The 19,872-nt window shown below is 44.4% G+C and overlaps 2 protein-coding genes and 1 non-coding gene across 12 annotated transcripts in view; 1 reads left to right on the top strand and 2 right to left on the bottom strand.

Moving 5' to 3' along the window:
* MTO1 (mitochondrial tRNA translation optimization 1) overlaps nucleotides 1-19,351 on the bottom strand; it is a 41,702-nt gene extending 22,351 nt beyond the window's left edge. For 3 of the 7 annotated variants that reach the window (XM_024248007.3, XM_054557046.2, XM_063724745.1), the window contains exons 1-4: nucleotides 19,015-19,231; nucleotides 14,731-14,930; nucleotides 14,533-14,650; nucleotides 7,437-7,726 (exon numbers count right to left, since the gene is read on the bottom strand). In XM_024248007.3, the coding sequence (XP_024103775.1) occupies nucleotides 7,437-7,726; nucleotides 14,533-14,650; nucleotides 14,731-14,930; nucleotides 19,015-19,231 (825 nt within the window). Of the gene's footprint in view, nucleotides 1-7,436; nucleotides 7,727-14,532; nucleotides 14,651-14,730; nucleotides 14,931-18,720 lie in introns of all 7 variants that reach the window. The other 4 variants (XM_024248006.3, NM_001135517.1, XM_024248005.3 and 1 more) reach the window with 4 other exon arrangements.
* LOC112133999 (U6 spliceosomal RNA) lies at nucleotides 16,900-17,002 on the bottom strand. Its single transcript, XR_002915594.1, has one exon. It is a non-coding gene; the product is annotated as a U6 spliceosomal RNA (small nuclear RNA).
* The window catches only part of CGAS (cyclic GMP-AMP synthase), a 42,871-nt gene continuing 41,581 nt past the window's right edge, over nucleotides 18,583-19,872 (top strand). Inside the window, exon 1 of one of the 4 annotated variants that reach the window (XM_002817062.6) lies at nucleotides 18,583-19,406. In XM_002817062.6, the coding sequence (XP_002817108.2) occupies nucleotides 19,230-19,406 (177 nt within the window). In that variant the 5' untranslated portion in view covers nucleotides 18,583-19,229. The remainder of the gene's footprint in view (nucleotides 19,407-19,872) is intronic. The other 3 variants (XM_054557753.2, XM_063725252.1, XM_054557754.2) reach the window with 3 other exon arrangements.

The following is a 19,872-nucleotide window of genomic DNA, read 5'->3' as shown; positions in this document are numbered from 1 at the left end:
AAACCTCTAAATCTAACTAGCAGTTTAATTTTTTTTTTAATGTTTTTATTTTTTGAGACAGAGTCTCACTCTGTTGCCCAGGCTGGAGGGCAGTAGCGCGATCTCAGCTCACTCCAACCTCCGTGTCCCGGGTTCAAGCGATTCTCCTGCCTCAGCCTCCCAAGTAGCTGGGATAACAGGCATGCATCACTACGTTCGGCTAATTTTTGTATTTTTGGTAGAGACAGAGTTTCACCATGTTGGCCAAGCTGGTCTCAAACTCCTGACCTCAGGTGATCCGCCTGCCTCTGCCTCCCCAAGTGCTGGGATTACAGGCATGAGTCACCATGCCCGGCCGTAACCAGTAGTTTAAAGGAAATAGTTTAGAGGAACATAATTAAGTCATCAGAGGGGTACAATCAGACAAATGAAGAATGAGGGAAATTTTAGAGAACAAATGACTCAATTTCTTCCATATGTAATGCTTAAAAGAGAAAAAAAGGAGGGAGGCTGTTATAAAGCTAAGGCAGGATAGGTAGTCAAAGAAGTAACCACGTTCTCAGGAGGCAGCAACCATGGTGACCATACAATTAGCATACTAAACCTCAGTATTCACATTGTAATTGAGCTCATTCAAGCAATGCTATCTTCAGTAGGGACTTTGCCCTATAGAGAGCATGTGCACTTTGATTTTACTTGTCCTCAAACTGACCCTTTACTCGTTTTAATAGTAAAAGACACACCCGTGGGTGGAGGTTTAAGATGCTAATGAGACATGTGATATATGAACAAGCATGTACAGCTACTTACTACACTTGTGCACCCAGAAGACCACCTAGAACATGCTTACAAGTAACAACTCTTTCTACCTCCTATTAATAAGTATGTAAAACTCCCATATAGGGAGTCTCCTTAGTGCCAGTATTTGCTTTCTCATTCTTAATGAGCACTCCACCCTGAATTCTCACTCTCAGGGTGTACTGTCTATTATGCAACTAACTTTTAAAATATTATTTTTCTTTTGCAATAAATTACTCTATGCTGCACTTCTTTTGCTGTGTGTCTCCTGTTTAAACTCTTTTAAACTAAGAAAACCAGAACTGAGGTATCACAACAGTCATCAACAAAACATATCATCAATAAGGTTCCTGGTTCAAATAAAACAACTGTAAAAAACATTTTTGAGGCAAATAGAGAAAACTGAATACTGAGTGCAAGATGATGTTAGGAAATTATGTTGTGTTTTTTTTTTTTTTTAGAAACAAGGTCTCATTCTGTCACCTAGACTGGAGTGCAGTGGCTTGATCATAGCTCATTGCAGCATTCAATTTCTGGACTCAAGCAATCCCCCTACCTCAGCCTCCGCAGTAGCAGGGACTACAAGTGAAAGCCACCATGCCAAGCTAATTTTTAAATTTTTTGTACAGACAGGGTCTCACTATGTTACCTAGGCTGGTCTCAATCTCCTGGCCTCAAGTGATCCTCCCAACTTGGCCTCCCAAAGGGCTGACAGCCACTGTGAGCCACTGCGCCCAGCCCAGAAATTTTGTTTTGCTGGGTATAATAATAATCTTGTGGTTACTTTCTTTTTTTTTTTTTTTGAGATGGAGTCTCACCCCGTCACCCAGGCTGGAGTGCAATGGTACAATCTCAGTTCACTGCAACCTCCACCTCCCAGGTTTAAGCGATTCTGCCTGCCTCAGCCTCCTGAGTAGCTGGGATTACAGGTTCACGCCACTACACCCCACTAATTTTTGTATTTTCAGTAGAGACGGGGTTTCACTATGTTGGCCAGGCTGGTCTCGAACTCTTGACCTCAGGCGATCCACCTGCCTCAGCCTCCCAAAGTGCTGGGATTACAGGTGTGAGCCACCGTGCCTGGCCATGGTTACTTTTTTAAAAAAGTTATTGCCAAGCGCAAGTGGCTCACACCTGTAATACCAACACTTTGGGAGGCCAAGGCGGGTGGAGCACGAGGTCAGAAGTTTGAGACCAGCCTGGCCAACATGGTGAAATCCTGTCTCTACTAAAAATACAAAAATTAGCTGGGCATGGTGGCGGGTGCCTGTAATCCCAGCTACTCGGAAGGCTGAGGCAAGAGAATCGCTTGAACCTGGGAGGCAGAGGTTGCAGTGAGCTGAGATTGCACCATTGCACTCCAGCCTGGACAACAGGGCGAGATTCCGTCTCAAAAAAAAAAAAAAAGGAAAAAAAAAGTGTTTTTGTGCCCACCCAGGGACTCCTTGCTTTGTTTGGGCTGGGCGCCGTGGCTCACGCCTGTAATCCCAGCACTTTGGGAGGCCAAGGCAGGTTGGATCACCTGAGGTCAGGAGTTTGAGAACAGCCTGGTCAACATGGTAAAACTCCGTCTCTACTAAAAAAATACAAAAAATTAGCCAGGCATGGTGGCAGGTGCCTGTAATCCCAGCTACTTGGGAGGCTGAGGCAGGAGAATTGCTTGAACCCAGGGGGTGGAGGTTGCAGTGAGCCAAGCTTGCGCCATTACCATTGCACTCCAGCCTGGGCAAGACTCTGTCTCAAAAAAGAAGGGTTATCATAATTTGCATACTACCAAAGCAAATATATAAAAGTATCTTGCTCAAAGTAACAGAATATTTGAAGCCATACATCAGGATAACACTCACCAGAAACTAGGACCATCAATTCTTTTTTTTTTGTACAGACAGGGTCTCATTATGTTGCCCAGGCTGGTCTTGAACTGCTAGGCTTAAGTGATCCTCCTACCTTGGCCTCCCAAAGTGCTGGTATTACACGTGAGAGTCACTGTGCCTGGCCAATTCTTCATCCTCAATCTTAAACACACACAATATACTTTTTTTTTTTGAGACAGAGTCTTGCTCTGTCACCAGGCTGGAGTGCAGTGGCATCGTCTCTGCTCACTGCAACCTCTGCCTCCCGGGTTCAAGCAATTCTGCCTCAGCCTCCCAAGTAGCTGGGACTACAGGGGCATGCCACCATACCCAGCTAATTTTTGTATTTTTAGTAGAGACGGGGTTTCACCATGTTGGCCAGGATGGTCTCAATCTTTTGACCTTGTGATCCACCTGCCTCGGCCTCCCAAAGTGCTGGGATTACAGGCGTGAGCCAGCATGCCAAGCCACATTTTTTTAAAACTCAAAAGATAGGTAAAAGTGGCCTCTACACTTCAAAAATGTTGGCATCATTAAAGATTGACGAACTGTTCCAGATAAAATACTTTAAAGAGAAATGACAATTAAACACAATGCATGACCCTTGATTGGGAATAAAAAGGTTGTTTTGGGCTAGGCTTGGTGGCTCATACTTGTAATCCCAGCACTTTGGGGGCCCAAGGCAGGCAGATCCCTTCGGTCCATGAGTTTGAGACCAGCCTGGGTGACACTGCAAAAACTCATCGCTACAAAAAATACAAAAAGTAGCCAGGCTTGGTGGCGAGCACCTGTGGTCGCAGCTACTTGGGAGGCTGAGGTAGAAGGATCATCTGAGCCTGGGAGACGGAGGTTACAGTGAGCCGAGACTGCACCACTGCACTCCAGCCTGGGCAACACAGTGAGATCCTATCTCAAAAAAAAAAAAAAAAAAAGCTGCTTTGGACAATATTTACCAATTAGCAAAATGTGACTATGGACTTTATGTTAGATAATAGCACTGTATCAGCGTTAAATTCTCTGATTTTTTTTTTTTTTTTTTTTTTTGAGACATAGTCTTGCTGTTGCCCAGGCTGGAGTGCAGTGGCACAATCTCGGCTCACTGCAACCTCCCCATCCCTGGTTCAAGCGATTCTCATGCCTCAGCCTCCTGAGTAGCTGGGATTACAGGCACATGCCACCACGCCCAGCTAATTTTTGTATTTTTAGTAGAGGTGGGGTTTAACCATATTGGCCAGGCTGGTCTTGAACTCCTGACCTCAAGTGATCCACCTGCCTCGGCCTCCCAAAGTGCTAGGATTACAGGCATGAGCCACTGCGCCCGGACTCTTTTCTGTCTTTAAAAAAATTTTTTAGTCAGGCGCAGTGGCTCATGCCTGTAATCCTAACACTTTGGGAGGCCAAGGCGGGCAGATCATTTGAGAACAGGAGTTCAAAACCAGCCTGCCCAACATGGTGAAACCCTGTGTCTACTAAAAATACAAAAATTAGTCAGGCGTGTTGGCGGGTGCCTGTAATCCCGGCTACTGAGGAGGCTGAGGCATGAGAACTGATTGAACCCAGAAGGTGAGATTGCAGTAAGCCGAGATTGCACCACTGTACTCCAGCCTGGGGGATAGTGTGAAACTCCGTCTCAAAAAAAAAAAAAAAAAAAAATTTAAATTTTACTGTCCCTGCATCGTACTCTGAATTTCATCATTGCATAAGGGTTATATAAAAGGATGCCTCTGTGCTTAGTTGAGATATAGGCTTAAGGTAAGAGCTCATCATCTCTGCAATTTACTCCCAAATATTCCAGAAAAAAAAGAATAAGAATAAATGTGTATATTACCATATTACACAGTAAATATGGACATAAATTGATATATCTATAGAGATAAATATGGTAAAATATTAACAGTGACTGACTTTCAATGGTTTATAGGAGTTTGTTGTAAAAAAACTCTTACATCGAGAAAAGTCTTACAACTTTTTCTCGATGTTGCTTACTTTTTGTTTTTCTCTGTCTTTTTAAAATAAAATCATTTATATGTGTTGAGGGTTAACTTTCTTTTTCTTCTTTTTTTTGAGATGGAGTCTTGCTCTGTTGCCCAGGCTGGAGGCTGGAGTGCAGTGGCACAATCACAGCTAACTGCAACCTCCGCCTCCCAGGTTCGAGCAATTTTCCTGCCTCAGCCTCCCGAGTAGCTGGGATTACAGGCATGAGCCACCATGCCTGGCTAATTTTTTTTTTTTAGTAGGGATGGAGTTTCACCATGTTGGCCAGACTGGTCTTGAACTCCTGACCTCAAGTGATCCACCCGCCTCGGCCTCCCAAACTGTTGGGATTACAGGCATGAGCCACCGCGCCCAGCCGAGGGTTAACTTTCAACAGATCGCAGCGAGGTAGTTGCTCTGCTATGTCTGAAACCCCACCCCAGAAGCAGGTCGTCTAAGAATGGTTCAGTGTCAGGTTCTCCACAAAAATGCACTGTGTGATGGGCAAGGGGGCAGCTGCCTTTCCAGCAGCACCACCTGATATTGTTTCAAAAGCTTAATTTAGGCCCGGCATGGTGGCTCACGCCTATAATCCCAGCATTTTGGGAGGCTGAAGGTGGATCACCTGAGGTCAAGAGTTTGAGACCAGTTGGGTGCGGTGGCTCAGTTGGGTGTGGTGGCTCACACTTTGGGAGGCCGAGGCGGGAGGATCACCTGAGGTTGGGAGTTCGTGACTAGCCTGACCAACATTGAGAAACCCCATTTACTAAAAATACAAAATTAGCTGGGTGTGGTGGCACATGCCTGTAATCCCAGCTACTCAAGAGGCTGAGGCGGGAGAATTGCTTGAACCCGGGAGGTGGACGTTGCAGTGAGCTGAGATCGCGCTGTTGTACTCCAGCCTGGGCAACAAGAGTGAAATGCCATCTCAAAAAAAAAAAAAAAGAGAGTTCAAGACCAGCCTGATCAACATGGTGAAACCCTGTCTCTACTAAAAATACAAAAACAAATTAGCTGGGCATGGCGGTGGGCACCTGTAATCCCAACTACTAGGGAGGCCGAGGCAGGAGAATTGCTTGAACCCAGGGGGCGGAGGCTGCAGTGAGCTGAGATCGTGCCATTGCACCACGGGCTGGGCAACAAGACTGAATCTCCATCTCAAAAAGCAAAACAAAACAAAACAAAAAATGCCCATTTGACCAGGCACGGTGGCTCATGCCTGTAATTTCAGCACTTTGAGAGGCTGAGATGGGCGGATGGCTTGAGCTCAGGAGTACGAGACCAGCCTGGGCAATATGGCAAGACCCTGTCTCTATTAAAAATAATAATAAATGAAAAAAATTTTTTTAAATAAAAGCTTAATTTACAAAATATGTAAGGTTATAAAAGTAATGAAATTTAAGATTTGCCAGGCACGGTGGCTCATGCCTGTAATGCTAGCACTTTGGGAGGCTGAGAAGGGTGGATCACCTAAGGTAAGGAGTTTGAGACCAGCCTGGCCAACATGGCGAAACACCATCTCTATTAAAAATACAAAAACTAGCCAGTGTGGTGGCAGGAGCCTGTAATCCCAGCTACTCAGGAGGCTAAGGCAGGAGAATTGCTTGAACCCGGGAGGCGGAGGCTGCAGTAAGCTGAGATTGCGCCATTGCACTCCAGCCAGGGCAACAATGGCGAAACTCCGTCTCAAAAAAAGAAAAAAAAAAAAAAAAAAAGTCGGGTGCAGTGGCTCACACCTGTAATCCCAGCACCAGCACTTTGGAAGGTTGAGGCAGGCGGATCACCTGAGGTCAGGAGTTCAAAACCAGCCTGGCCAACATGGTGAAACCCCGTCTCTACAAAACTATAAAAATTAGCCAGGCATGATGGCGGGTGCTTGAAATCCCAGCTACTAGGGAGGCTGAGGTGGGAGAATCGCTTGAACTCAGGATGCGGAAGTTGCAGTGCGCCAAGATTTCGCCATTGCACTCCAGCAGGGCGACAGAGTGAGACTGTCTCAAAAAAAAAAAAAAAAAAAAAAAAAAAAGAAATTTACGATTTATGGGGAAATACCCAATTAGCCAAGTTAGCTAATCCCTTTTAGAGATTACTTCTTTAGGCTGAGTGCAGTGGCTGACGCCTATAATCCCAGTCCTTTGACAGGCTAAAGTGGGTGGATCATGAGGTCAGGAGTTCGAGACCAGCCTGGCCAATATGGTGAAACCCTGTCTCTATTAAAAATATAAAAATTAGCCGGGTGTGGTGGCGCGCGCCTGTATACTAGGGAGGCTGAGGCAGAAGAACTGCTTGAACCCAGGAGGCAGAGGTTGCAGTGAGCTGAGATCGTGCCACTGCTCTCCAGTCTGGATGACAGACCAGGTCTCCACCTCAAAAAAAAAAAAGGATTACTTCTTTGGCTGGGTTCGGTGGTTTACACCTGCAATCCCAGCACTTTGGGAGGCCAAGAGCGGGTGGATCCTTTGAGCCCAGGAGTTTGAGACCAGCCTGGGCAACACAGTGAAACCCCATTTCTCAAAAAAATTTTAAAAAGCCAGGCACAATGGCTCATGCCTATGGTCTCAGCTACTCAAGGGGGTTGAGGTGGGAGGATCACTTGAGCCCAGGAAGTCAAGGCTGTAGTGACCCATAATTGTACCACTGCACTCCAGCCTGGGTGACAAGGTGAGACCTTATCTCAAAAAAAAAAAAAAAAAAAAAAAATCACTTCTTTGCACTATAAGCAATAGTGCTATAAAGTGAACTGCTGCCAAAAAAAAAAAAAAAAAGTTACAATACTTCCTGCTGTAAATAGCCAATACCAGCTGTAAGCCAGGTTTTCATAAAGTATCTTACCTTAATCCATACTGTCTCATTGGTAAAGCTGAATGGTATGGATGGATTGTCCGGTGTATGCTTGTTTAGAATACTGAAATTAATGGACTCTTTGGCAATTCGGGGTGGAGTCCCAGTCTTCAACCTTCCCACCACAAACCCTAACTTCTCCAGTGTCTGAGCCAATCCTATAGAAGGCTGATCCCCTAAACGTCCTGCTGGATGCGTCTCCAATCCGATTACAATTATGCCTCTCAGAAATGTCCCAGTAGTCAGAATCACACTCTCTGCATATACTGTGCTTCCATCCACTAAATAACAAGAAAAAAGAATAAAGTCATTATCTATCTATCTTATCTATCTATCTATCTATCTATCTATCTATCTATCTATGTATTTATCTGAGATGAAGTCTGACTCTATCGCCAGGCTGGAGGGCAGTGGTGCAATCTCCGCTCACTGCAACCTCCGCCCCCCAGGTTCAAGCAATTCTGCCTCAGCCTCCCGAGTAGCTGAGATTACAGGCATGCGCCACCACGCTCAGCTAGTTTTATATTTTTAGTAGAGATGGGGTTTCTCCATGTTGGTCAGGCTGGTCTTGAATTCCCGACCTCAGGTGATCCACCCACCTCTGCCTCCCAAAGCGCTGGGATTACTTACAGGCGTGAGCCACCGTGCCCAGCCTAAAGTCATTTTTTAAATTGTTACCATGGATCAAAATGGAATGTGACTATTTTACATTACAACCACAGAAAAACTATCAGTCTTTAGAAACTTGAGAATCTTTTTTAATATTTTTGTTTTTTCAAGCCTTATCGACATATAACAGACATATAAAAAACTGTACATATTTATAGAGTATGCAACATGGTGTTTTGATACAAGTATACCTTCTGTGATAATACCCATAATCAAGCTAATTAATATAACCATCACCTCACATAGTTACACGTTTTGTTTGTGTGGTGAGAACACTTACAATCTACTCTCTTAGCAAATTTCAAGTATATCATACATTATTATTAACTACAGTTACCATACTGCTCACTAGATTGCTAGAACTTATTCAACTTACAGCTGAAAATGTGTAACCTTTGAGCAATATCTTCCCATTTCCCCTACCCCAAAGAATTTTAAATGAGTAAGAAGGCTAATATGTTATCAATCTCAATCTAAGCAATCTAGGAGGGAGAATACAATGTGTTATCACCAATTCACATGTACCTAAAATCATATCAACACTAAAAAGTTAGTCTCAATTAATTTAAAAAATTAATTAATTTTAGACTTCAGGATAAATATGGCATACAACCTCACATTTCTTCTCCCTTCTAAAACTCAAAGAAAATTAAATAGGGGAATAAAAAAGGTATAAAACCAAAAGGACAAGTAATGAAAAACAACCAGTCAGAAGATGAGAAATTTCAATATATTTTTGAAAGACAGAAAGTGGTTGGAAGAATGGTAACTCATCTAGCAGAGGGGAGATAGCTATAACTTAAGTATTAATAACTGAAGAGAAGATATATCAATAAGAATGAACTAATTTGCCCTGCAAAGGCTCAGAAATTAGAGAACTGAGAATAAGAACTGAGGAGGAATGTAGAAATGAAACTTGGGCCAGAAAATGAAAGAAACAGCTGAAATTTACACATTAAGGTTCTGTCCTCAGATAGCTCTACCTTACAGTAAAATGGAGGTTTATTCTTCAGGTAATGGGGACTTTTTGTTTAATGGGTACAGAATTTTAATTTGGGATGATGAAAAAGTTCAAGAGACCGTTGGTGGTGATGGGTGCACAACACTGTCAACGTCCTTAATAGCACTGAATTGTACACTTAAAAAGGGTTAAAATGGTACATTTTATGGTTTGTATATTTTACCACAAAAAAATTGTTATTGTTGGGCCTATAAAATATGGACAGGATCAGAAAATAGCATTTAAAGATATTAAATTAAATCGGCCAGGCTCAGTGGCTCATGACTATAATACGAACACTTTGAGAGACTGGGGCAGGAAGATCACTGGAGCCCCAGGGTTCAAGACCAGTCCTGGCAACATAGTGAGACCCCCATCTCTACAAAAAAAAAAATAACAAATTAGCCAGGGGTGGGGACACATGCCTGTGGTCCCAGCTACACAGGAGGCTGAGGCAGGAAGATCACTTGGGTCCAGGTGGTCGAGGCTACAGTGAGCTGTGATCATGCCACTGCACTCCAGCCTAAGCAATAGGGTGAGAACTTGTCTCAAAAATAAAAAAAATAAACAATTTAAGGGTATAAAGGTAAATACCAATAAAAACAATATAACCATTAAATCTGGAAAATAAAGTAAGTCGGGGGAGAAAAGCAAATGAATGTAAAACTAATTTAGTAATTGTTACTTGAGGGAAGTCAGTGAGCATATTATATTATATATAAAATCATAGCTTTTAAGGTAACCATCGGAACAAACCCACAAACTTAAAAAAAAAAAAAGCATGGCCTCCAAAAGCAAAGCAAACACAGATTAAGTTTTTAAAAAAAAAAAAAAAAAGTACAGAGGAACAGTGTGTATAATATGCTACAATTTTGTGAAAACAACAAAAAATATGTATACATATGCATGAAGACATGTACATATGCCTAGGTAGAAAGACCACACAACAGATTAACAAAGCAAATGCTCCTGAGAAAGAAAACTGGCTGGTTGAGGGGACAAAGTGAAGGAGACAGACTATCTTTTTTTTTTTCTATTGAGACAGACTCTTGCTCTCTCACCCAGGCTGAAGTGCAGTAGCAAGATCTCGGCTCACTGCAACCTCCATCTCCCAGGTTCAAGTGATTCTCCTGCCTCAGCCTCCTGAGTAGCTGGGACTACAGGCGTGAGCCATCATGCCTGGCTAATTTTTGTATTTTTAGTAGAGATGAGTTTCGCCATGTTGGCCAGACTGGTCTCAAACTCCTGACCTCAGGTGATCCACCTGCCTCAGCCTCCCAAAGTGCTGGGATTACAGGTGTGAGCCATAATCACATAATGCCCATAATGCCCAGCTAAGACAGACTATCTTTTCACTCTATATGCTTTTTGTAGCCTTTAAGTTGTTGGCCCTAAGTATGTATTTCCCAATCAAGAAAATTAATAAATCTATAATAAAAATGAAAATGGGAATTAAGATATGTATTTTAAAAGATGACACTCCTGGGCCACGCGTGGTGGCTCATGCCGGTAATCCCAGCACTGTAATCCCAGCCTGTAATCCCACCACAGGAGGCCGAGGTGGGCGGACCACAAGGTCAGGAGATTGAGACCATACTGGCTAACACGGTGAAACCCCATCTCTACTAAAAATACAAAAAATTAGCCAGGCATGGTGGCACGCGCCTGTAGTCCCAGCTACTCGAGAGGCTGAGGCAGGAGAATCGCTTGAACCTGGTGGGCAGAGGTTGCAGTAAGCCGAGATCGCGCCATTGCACTCCAGCCTGGGCTACACAGTGAGACTCTGTCTCAAAAATAAATAAATAAATAAAATAAAAATAAATAAATAAATAAATAAAATAAAATAAAATAAAAGATGACACTCCCTGGCACAGCCTCTCTTACCATTTTGTTCCCAGAACGCTAGTGGGCAGCCATATTATTCTCTTAGGTGGAAAATTGATTCTTCTGAGAACTAACAGACATTGATATTTGAGAATTCACCAAACCAAAAGACTGGTTCAAATCTTTTCTTTTTTTTTTGAGATGGAGTTTCGCTCGTTACCAGGCTGGAGTGCAGTGGCACTATCATGGCTTACCACAACCCGCACCTCCAGGGTTCAAGTGGTTCTCCTGCCTCAGCCTCCCAAGTGGCTGGGATTACAGGCATGTGCCACCACACCTGGGTAATTTTGTATTTTTAGTAGAGACGGGGTTTCTCCGTGTTGGTCAGGCTGGTCTCGAATTCCCAGCCTCAGGTGATCCACCCACCTCGGCCTCCTAAAGTGCTGGGATTACAGGTGTGAGCCACCACGTCCGGCAGTTCAAGTCTTAATCACCACCAGAATCAGCCAGGCAATAAAATTAACTGTGCACACACAAATCTTCCAGTCAGTGTTTTAGTGCCTTATTTATTTATTTAGACATGGAGTCTCACTCTTGTCGCCCAGGCTGGAGTGCAGTGGCACGATCTCGGCTCACTGCAACCTCCGCCTCCTGGGTTCAAGCGATTCTCTTGCCTCAGCCTCCTGAGTAGCTGGGATTACAGGTGCATGCCACCACGCCCAGCTAATTTTTGTATTTTTAGTAGAGACAGGTTCACCACGTTGGCCAGGCTAGTCTCGAACTCCTGACCTCAGGTGATCTGCCCGCCTCAGCCTCCCAAAGTGCTGGGATTACAGGCGTGAGCCACCATGCCCGACCTAGTGCCTCATTTAAAAATGTAACAGGCTGGGCATGGCAGCTCATGCCTGTAATCCCAACACTTTGGGTGGTTGAGGTGGGAGGATCACTTGAGCCTAGGAGTTCAAGACCAGTCTAGGCAACACAGGGAGGCAACATAGGGAGATCCCACGTCTCCAAAAAAATTGAAAATAAGCTGGGTGTGGTGGTGTACACCTATAGTCCCAGCTACTTGGGAGGTTGAGGTGGGAGGATCACCTCTGGGAGGTGGAGGCTACAGTGAGCGATCATAGTGCCACTGCACTCCAACCTGGGTGACAGAGTAAGACCCTGTCTCCAAAACCAAAAACGTAAAGAAGTAAACAGAAAACCAAAGTTTGCTAGATACTTAAAGGAAGTTGTGTACATGAAAGAGAGCAGCCCAAACACATAAACACAACTAAAAACTCTGGAGAAGGCCAGGTGTGGTGGCTCACGCCTGTAACACCAGCACTTTGGGAGGTGGAGGTAGGTGGATCACTTGAGGTCAGGAGTTCGAGACCAGCCTGGCCAACATGGTAAAACCCTGTCTCCACTAAAAACACAAAAATTAGCTGGGCGTGGTTGCTGGTGTCTGTAATCCCAGCTACTCGGGAGGCTGAGGCAGGAGAATTGCTTGAACCTGGGAGATGGAGGTTGCAGTGAGCCAAGATCGTACCACTGCACTCCAGCCTGGGTGACAGAGCGAGACTCTGTCTCAAAATAAATAAATAAATAAAATAAAGCGATTATTAACTCAAGGCAAAACCAAGTATATGAAAGGGACAAACATAATACACTTCCATGCAGTAAACAATACTTAGTCAATAATGTAAATACTATCAACCAAAAATTATGGTATAATTATATCAGAAGGAGAGAGGGAAGGAAAATTGGACATTAAAGAGAATTACCATAATAATAAGTTAATAGGCTGGGCACAGTGCTCACGCCTGTAATCCCAGCATTTTCAGACGCTGAGGCAGGTGTATCCCTTGAGGTCAGGAGTTCAAGACCAGCCTGACCAACATGGTGAAACCCTGTCTCTACTAAAAATACAAAAAATTAGCCGGGCATGGTGGCAATCGCCTGTAATCCCAGCTACTTGGGAGGCTGAGGCAGGAGAATTGCTTGAACCTGGGAGGGGAACGTTGCAGTGAGCCGAGATGTTACCACTGCACTCCAGCCTAGGCAACAGAGCCAGACTCTGTCTCAAAAAATGTTAACAGATGGCTGGGTGCGGTGGCTCACAGCTGTAATCCCAGCACTCTGAGAGGGCAAGGCGGGTGGATCACAAGGTCAGGAGAACGAGACCATCCCGGCCAACGTGGTGAAACCCCATCTCTACTAAAGATACAAAAATTAGCTGGGCATGGTGGTACGTGCCTGTAGTCCCAGCTACTCAGGAGGCTGAGGCAGGAGAATCGCTTGAACCCGGGAGATGGAGGTTGCAGTGAGCCGATATCACACCACTGCATTCCAGCCTGACACAGAGTAAGACTCCGTTTCAAAAAAAAAAAAAAAAAAGTTAATAGGTAATGTCTAGAACTGTAAATTAGGAAGTAAAAACATAAGCCTGCTATTTAGAAATATGGAAGTATATACAATAAGTGACAACTAAAAAAGTTGAAGTGTCTGTCTCCAGGGAAGGAAGATGGTTGTTTTCCCACATAAATTTCTAAATTTCTTTCTTATTTATTTATTTATTTATTTATTTATTTATTCATTTAGAGACAGAGTTTCGCTCTTGTTGCCCAGGCTGGAGAGCAATGGTGTGATCTCGGCTCACCGCAACCTCCGCCTCCTAGGTTCAAGTGATTCTCTGGCCTCAGCCTCCTGAGTAGCTGGGATTTCAAGCATGCGCCACCACACCTGGCTAATTTTGTATTTTTAGTAGAGATGTGTTTCTCCATGTTGTTCAGGCTGGTCTTGAACTCCCAACCTCAGGCGATCTGCCTGCCTTGGCCTCCCAAAGTGTTGGGATTGCAGGTGTGAGCGACTACACCCAAACTTATTTTTTTTTTTTTTTTTTGACACAGGGTCTCACTCTGTTGCCCAGGCTGGAGTGCAGTGGCATAATCACAGCTCACTGAAGTCTCAACCTCCTGGGCTCAAGCAATCCTCCCACTTCAGCTACTTGAGTAGCTGAGACTACAGGCACCTGCTACCACACCGGCTAATTTTTGTATTTTTTTGTAGACATGAGGTTTTGCCATCTTGCCGAGGCTGGTCTCAAACTCTGGTGCTCAAGCAATCCACCTACCTCGGCCTCCTAAAGTGCTAGGATTACAGGCATGAGCCACCATGCCCAGACTCTTTTAAAATTTTAAGAAAAAATTATATGCATGAGTTATTTTGATAAAAAACATACATAACTCTTTTACATAAACATATATATAAGCTGTTAAAATATGAATTTTTAAAAAAATTAAAGTCCGAACCAGAAAAAACAGAAATTACAATAGAAAGATGGGGAGACAGGGAGACATAAATATGCAGATTATAAAGTTCTACACTAAGATGGAACATGGTACTGATGAGCCTAGAATTTGACTGACCATCATAAATGCCAAGATGAAAAGAGAAACGTATTTATTTATATAGTTTTCCTCATCCAGGTAGAGAAAATGCAACAAGTTCCTTGAATAAGCAACATATCTCCACACTTTGCTCTAAAATAAATTTCTCACATGGAATTTGATATGCTGTTATCATACACCATCTATAACCAATACATACCCAAAACAACCCCACTGACACGGCATTTCCCAGTGTGTTCAGGCTCTGGTTCTGTAAGAATAAGATCTTCTACAGCTCCCTCCTGAACAGTAAGCAGTGGTGTATTTAAGATTTCTTTCTGTCAAAAGAAAATGCCAGTTGAAACATGGTAATTAAACAATCACTGTAATCTTTCCTGTGCTCATGCCCTATTCTTACCTGCATGTTCTGTTTATAGAGTTTCCTATCAATCTGAGCTCTCAGACCCCACACAGCTGGTCCCTTACGCCGGTTTAATACTTTATAATGTACACCAGACTGGTCACAGATGCGAGAACACAGGCCATCCAACGCATCTACTTCCCTCATTAAATGTCCCTTTCCGATGCCACCAAAGGAAGGATTACATGACATCTGACCTAAAGAGAATAGACATAAACAAAATAAATATACGAGCACCTTGCACATAGTGACTACTTAATAAGGAAATATTTATACAGGTGACTATAATCATCTGATAAAAAATAGAAAACGTGAAAGATATACTACAAAGAAAATCCCAAAGACCCAATGGGATGCAAAAGTGTCCAGGGCAACATGGATGACAAACCACTTCCTGAACTTCCTTTTGTTTTTTTTAAGACGGAGTCTCACTCTGTCACCCAGGCTGGAGTGCAGTGGTACAATCTCGGCTCACTGCAACCTCTGCCTCCTGGGTTCAAGTGATTCTCCTGCCTCAGCATCCCGAGTGGCTGGGATTACAGGTGTCCGGCACCACGCTCGGCTAATTTTTGTATTTTTGGTAGAGATGGGTTTCACTATGTTGACCAGACTGGTCTCAAACTCCTGACCTCAGGTGATCTGCCCACCTCGGCCTCCCAAAGTGCTGGGATTACAGCCGTGAGCCACTGTGCCCGGCCTGAATTTTCTTTTGAATCTCTTCCTTGATGCATATTTTTACTGTTTCACTAGGTTGCCTTTTCCTTTCAAATATGTAATTCTTACCCCATGAAACCTTTCTAAATCAAGTATACTTGGTTTTTAAATTTATTTGTTCTTTTTTGATACAGCACCAGAGGAATCTACCAAATAAAGCACACTTGTAAGAAGTCCCTAGTCCTTCAACATAAATAAGGACAAAAATAGATAAATAAATAAAAAACAGGGCCGGGTGTGGTGGCTCACGCCTGTAATCCTAGCACTTTGGGAGGCCAAGGAGGGTGGATTGCTGGAGCTCAGGAGTTTGAGACCACCCTGGGCGACACGGTGAAACCCCGTCTCTACTAAAATACAAAAAAATAGCCAGGTGTGGCAGTTTGCACCTGTAATCCCAGCTACTTGGGAGGCTGAGGCAAAAGAATTGCTTGAACCTGGGAGGCTGAGGTTGCAGTGAGCCGAGATGGCACCATCACACTCCAGCCTGGGTGACAACAGTGAGACTCCGTCTCAAAGAAAAAAAAAAGAAAAAAGAAAAAAGAAAAAACAAGCCCCTTGGCACTGGTTCAGTTACAACCAATTACGTCTTCCATAAATGCCATCTGATATTTTCTTTTTGCACTTATTTTGCAGAATTAAATATAATTAAATTACAAATTTCTTTCGAGTGAAGACAATATTTTATACCTTTCCCTTACATTTACCCAGTCTTACCTGGAGGTCTAAACCCATGTGGTTACCTCAAAAGTTTTTATGGGAGGTGGAGGGATGGGCAGGTTGTGTCAATATCCACATATCCACTGCCACCACATCAAGAATCAAGACCTCCAAAAGTTGTTCTTTTTTTTTTTTTTTGAGACAGAGTTTCGCTCTTGTTGCCCAGGCTGGAGTGCAATGGCACGATCTTAGCTCACTGCAACCTCCACCTCCCGAGTTCAAGTGATTCTCCTGCCTCAGCCTCCCGAGTAGCTGGGATTACAGGCATACGCCACCACACCTGGCTAATTTTGTATTTTTAATAGAGACAGGGTTTCTCCATGTTGGTCAGGCTGGTCTCGAACTCCCGACATCAGGTGATCTGCCCGCCTTGGCCTCCCAAACTGCTGGGATTACAGGCATGAGCCACCGTGCCCAGCCAAGACCACCAAAAGTTTTAATGGTCTCCACAGGGAGACTGGATAGCACTGTGATTATGAGCATGAAGTGTCATTATGAGGAGTGTGTGTGAAAGAGATATCTGGCTCAATTTCTAGACCTACCACTTATGAGCTCTGTGATCATGGCAAGTTACCTAACATACCTCAGTCTCTCTACTGTAAAAACAGGAATGACAGCTGTGGTAGATTATTTTCCTCCTTCTTCCTTTGAAATAGAAGACTCCTGGGCTCCCCAAATGCTGGGATTACAAGCGTGAGTAATCACCCCTGGCCTAGGTCTTTATTATTATTTTTTAAAAATATGGAACACTTCACAAATTTGTGCATCATCCTTGTGCAGGGGCTATGCTAATCCCTACATCATTCCAACTTTAGTTTATGTTGTTGCTAAAGCAAGCACTAGGTCTTTATTTTTTAAAAATATAAACAACAGGCCAGGCATGGTGGCTCACGCCTGTAATCCCAGCACTTTGGGAGGCTGACACGGGTGGATCACCTGAAGTCAGGAGTTTGAGACCAGCCTGGCCAACATGATGAAACCCCATCTCTACTAAAAATACAAAAAATTAGCTGGGCGTGGTGGTGGGCTCCTCTAATCCCAGCTACTTGGGAGGCTGAGGCAGGAAATCGCTTGAACCCGGGAGGTGGAGGTTGCAGTGAGCCAAGATCGCGCCACTGCATTCTAGCCTGGTCAACAACAGCAAAACTCTGTCTCAAAAATGAAAAAAAGAAAAGAAAAGAAAAAAAAAACCCACTTGAACGTATGATGAGAAAAGTATAATCTTTTAGGAAATCATATAGCCTCCTCTCCCCCACCCACAAAACCGCAGTTAATAGTATATATTTCTTCACAGTTATGAGCTGAATGGTCATTTTAAGGAAGAATTTCAGGAATAAATACGTGATTTATTCACAACTTTTACAAAACAAGTAAATATTCTAATTACTGCTCGCTCCTAAGCAAAAGGAAGGAGGAAAGACAGAGGCATATATAATTTACAAGTTGATGTTTTAGCTAGTATCTGTCATGATGCTACAGAATGGCCATCCAACCATTACTCATTAGAGCAAAAAAAGTACTGTCCAGTACTAAGCACAAAATCCAGGGACGACAACCCAGAAGGAATACAGGATGCAAAAGGTAGCATGGCGCTGGGCGCGGTGGCTCATGTCTGTAATCCCAGCACTTTGGGAGGCCGAGGCGGGCGGATCACAAGGTCAGGAGATCGAGACCATCCTGGCTAACATGGTGAAACCCCGTCTCTACTAAAAATACAAAGAAAAAAAAAATTAGCCGGGCGTGGTGGTGGGTGCCTGTAGTCCCAGCTACTCGGCAGGCTGAGGCAGGAGAATGGCATTAACCCGGGAGGCGGAGCTTGCAGTGAGCCGAGATGGTGCCACTGCACTTGAGCCTGGGTGACAGTGCAAGACTCCGTCTAAAAAAAAAAAAAAAGGTAGCATGGTTCTTCCAAAGGGCATCACAAAATCTTGACAGAAACACAAAGATCAGGCTGGGCAGAGTACTGCGCACCTGAAATCCCAGCTACTGGTTAGGCAGAGGCAAGAAAAGTTCTTGAGTCCAGAAAGCGGAGCCTGTAATGTGCAACGATCGTGCCTATGAGTAATCACTGCACTCCAGCCTGGGCAACATAGCGAGACCTTGTCTCTAAAAAAATCTTTTTTTAAATAAAAACACAAGAACCGTTTAATAAACGATTTTTTAAAATTTTATTAATATTATCATTATTTTGAGACGGAGTTTTGCTCTTTTGCCCAGGCTGGAGTGAAGTGGCGCAATCTCGGCTCACTACAACCTCTGCCCCCGGATTCAAGCGATTCTCCTGCCTCAGCCTCCCGAATAGCTGGGATTATAGGCGCCCGCCACCATGCCCGGCTAATTTTTGTATTTTTAGTAGAGACGGGGTTTCGCCGTGTTGGCCAAGCTGGTCTCAAACTCCTGACCTCAGGTGATCCACCTGCCTGGGCATCCCAAAGTGCCGGGATTAAAGAAGTGAGCCACTGCACCTGGCCATAAACCATTGTTAATAATGTTAATTCACCCTTTATCTGGAGTAACATAGTAGAAGGTAAACGCAGCAATGAACTAAGAAGTTACCAGCGAGTATTCTTGAAGTTTCTCCCTTTCCCAAGGCACGGACCCCGAACCCCAACCTCCCACAACGGACGACTGTCAGCAGCAGCATAATCTATGGTTCGCAGAATAGACTAATATAGAGTTCTGGCCTGGCCCGCCTGATCCTTGCGAGACACTGATCGAGGCTAAAACCACAGAAGGTAGGATTCTCACTAGCTTTGAGGGAGGGAAGAGGTCCCCCGCTTCAGACCGGGGGAGGCGGGAAGGAAGCAGCCTGCGTCCTACGCCAAGTTCCACAGCACCCGCGCTCCTCACCGATCGTGTCCACGCGGTGAGTGAGGAGCAGAGTCCGAGAGCCGCACCTAGCGGCGGCGGTGGCTGCCTCAGTCCCGGCATGTCCTCCACCAATGACTATCACGTCGAAGTGCGGAGTCCGGGGCGCCGTGCTGTCACTGCTCAACCGTGCCAACGGAAATTGTAGCTTGGTGAAGGAAGCCGCGACCCAACGGCCACAGCCTCGGAAGTAGAACATGCTGGGAGAAAATCTATCTGACTTTGAAGCTGACACGAGTGACGGCCAAAAAAACTTACGCAACAGAAGAAAATCTGCAGGGGGCGGCCATCTTGCTTTAATATCACAGCGTAGGACGTCTACGTCCAGCGTCGCCGCTGATTGGCGGTTTGGAGCTACTTTCCTGGTGAGGGAGGTGGGTGATCTCACAGATGGCCGGTTGCGTATTTTCTTTCCTAGTTAGTGCGGGCTTTTTTTTTTATTTTTTATTTTTATTTATTTATTATTATTTTTTTTGAGACGGAGTCTCGCTCTGTCGCCCAGGCTGGAGTGCAGTGGCGCGATTTCGGCTCACTGCAAGCTCCGCCTCCCGGGTTCGCGCCATTCTCCTGCCTCAGCCTCCGGAGTAGCTGGGACTACAGGCGCCCGCCACTACGCCCGGCTAATTTTTTGTATTTTTAGTAGAGACTGGGTTTCACCCTATTAGCCAGGATGTTCTCGATCTCCTGACCTCGTGATCCGCCCGTGCAGGCTTTTTGATTTCCTGTGGTTCTGGGTTGGGAGCTCCTACTAAAGGTCATCTTTTGTACTTTCTCAGGCCCTGCAGTCTTTATCGCCAGGTGGCCACCTACGATCAATGAATTTGATCACTTTGCCTTATC

Source organism: Pongo abelii, chromosome 5 (genome assembly GCF_028885655.2).
Source record: "Pongo abelii isolate AG06213 chromosome 5, NHGRI_mPonAbe1-v2.0_pri, whole genome shotgun sequence".
Lineage (NCBI taxonomy): Eukaryota > Metazoa > Chordata > Mammalia > Primates > Hominidae > Pongo > Pongo abelii.
The sequence above is the reverse complement of the archived record's forward strand: the minus strand, read 5'-3'. Positions and strand labels throughout refer to the sequence as shown.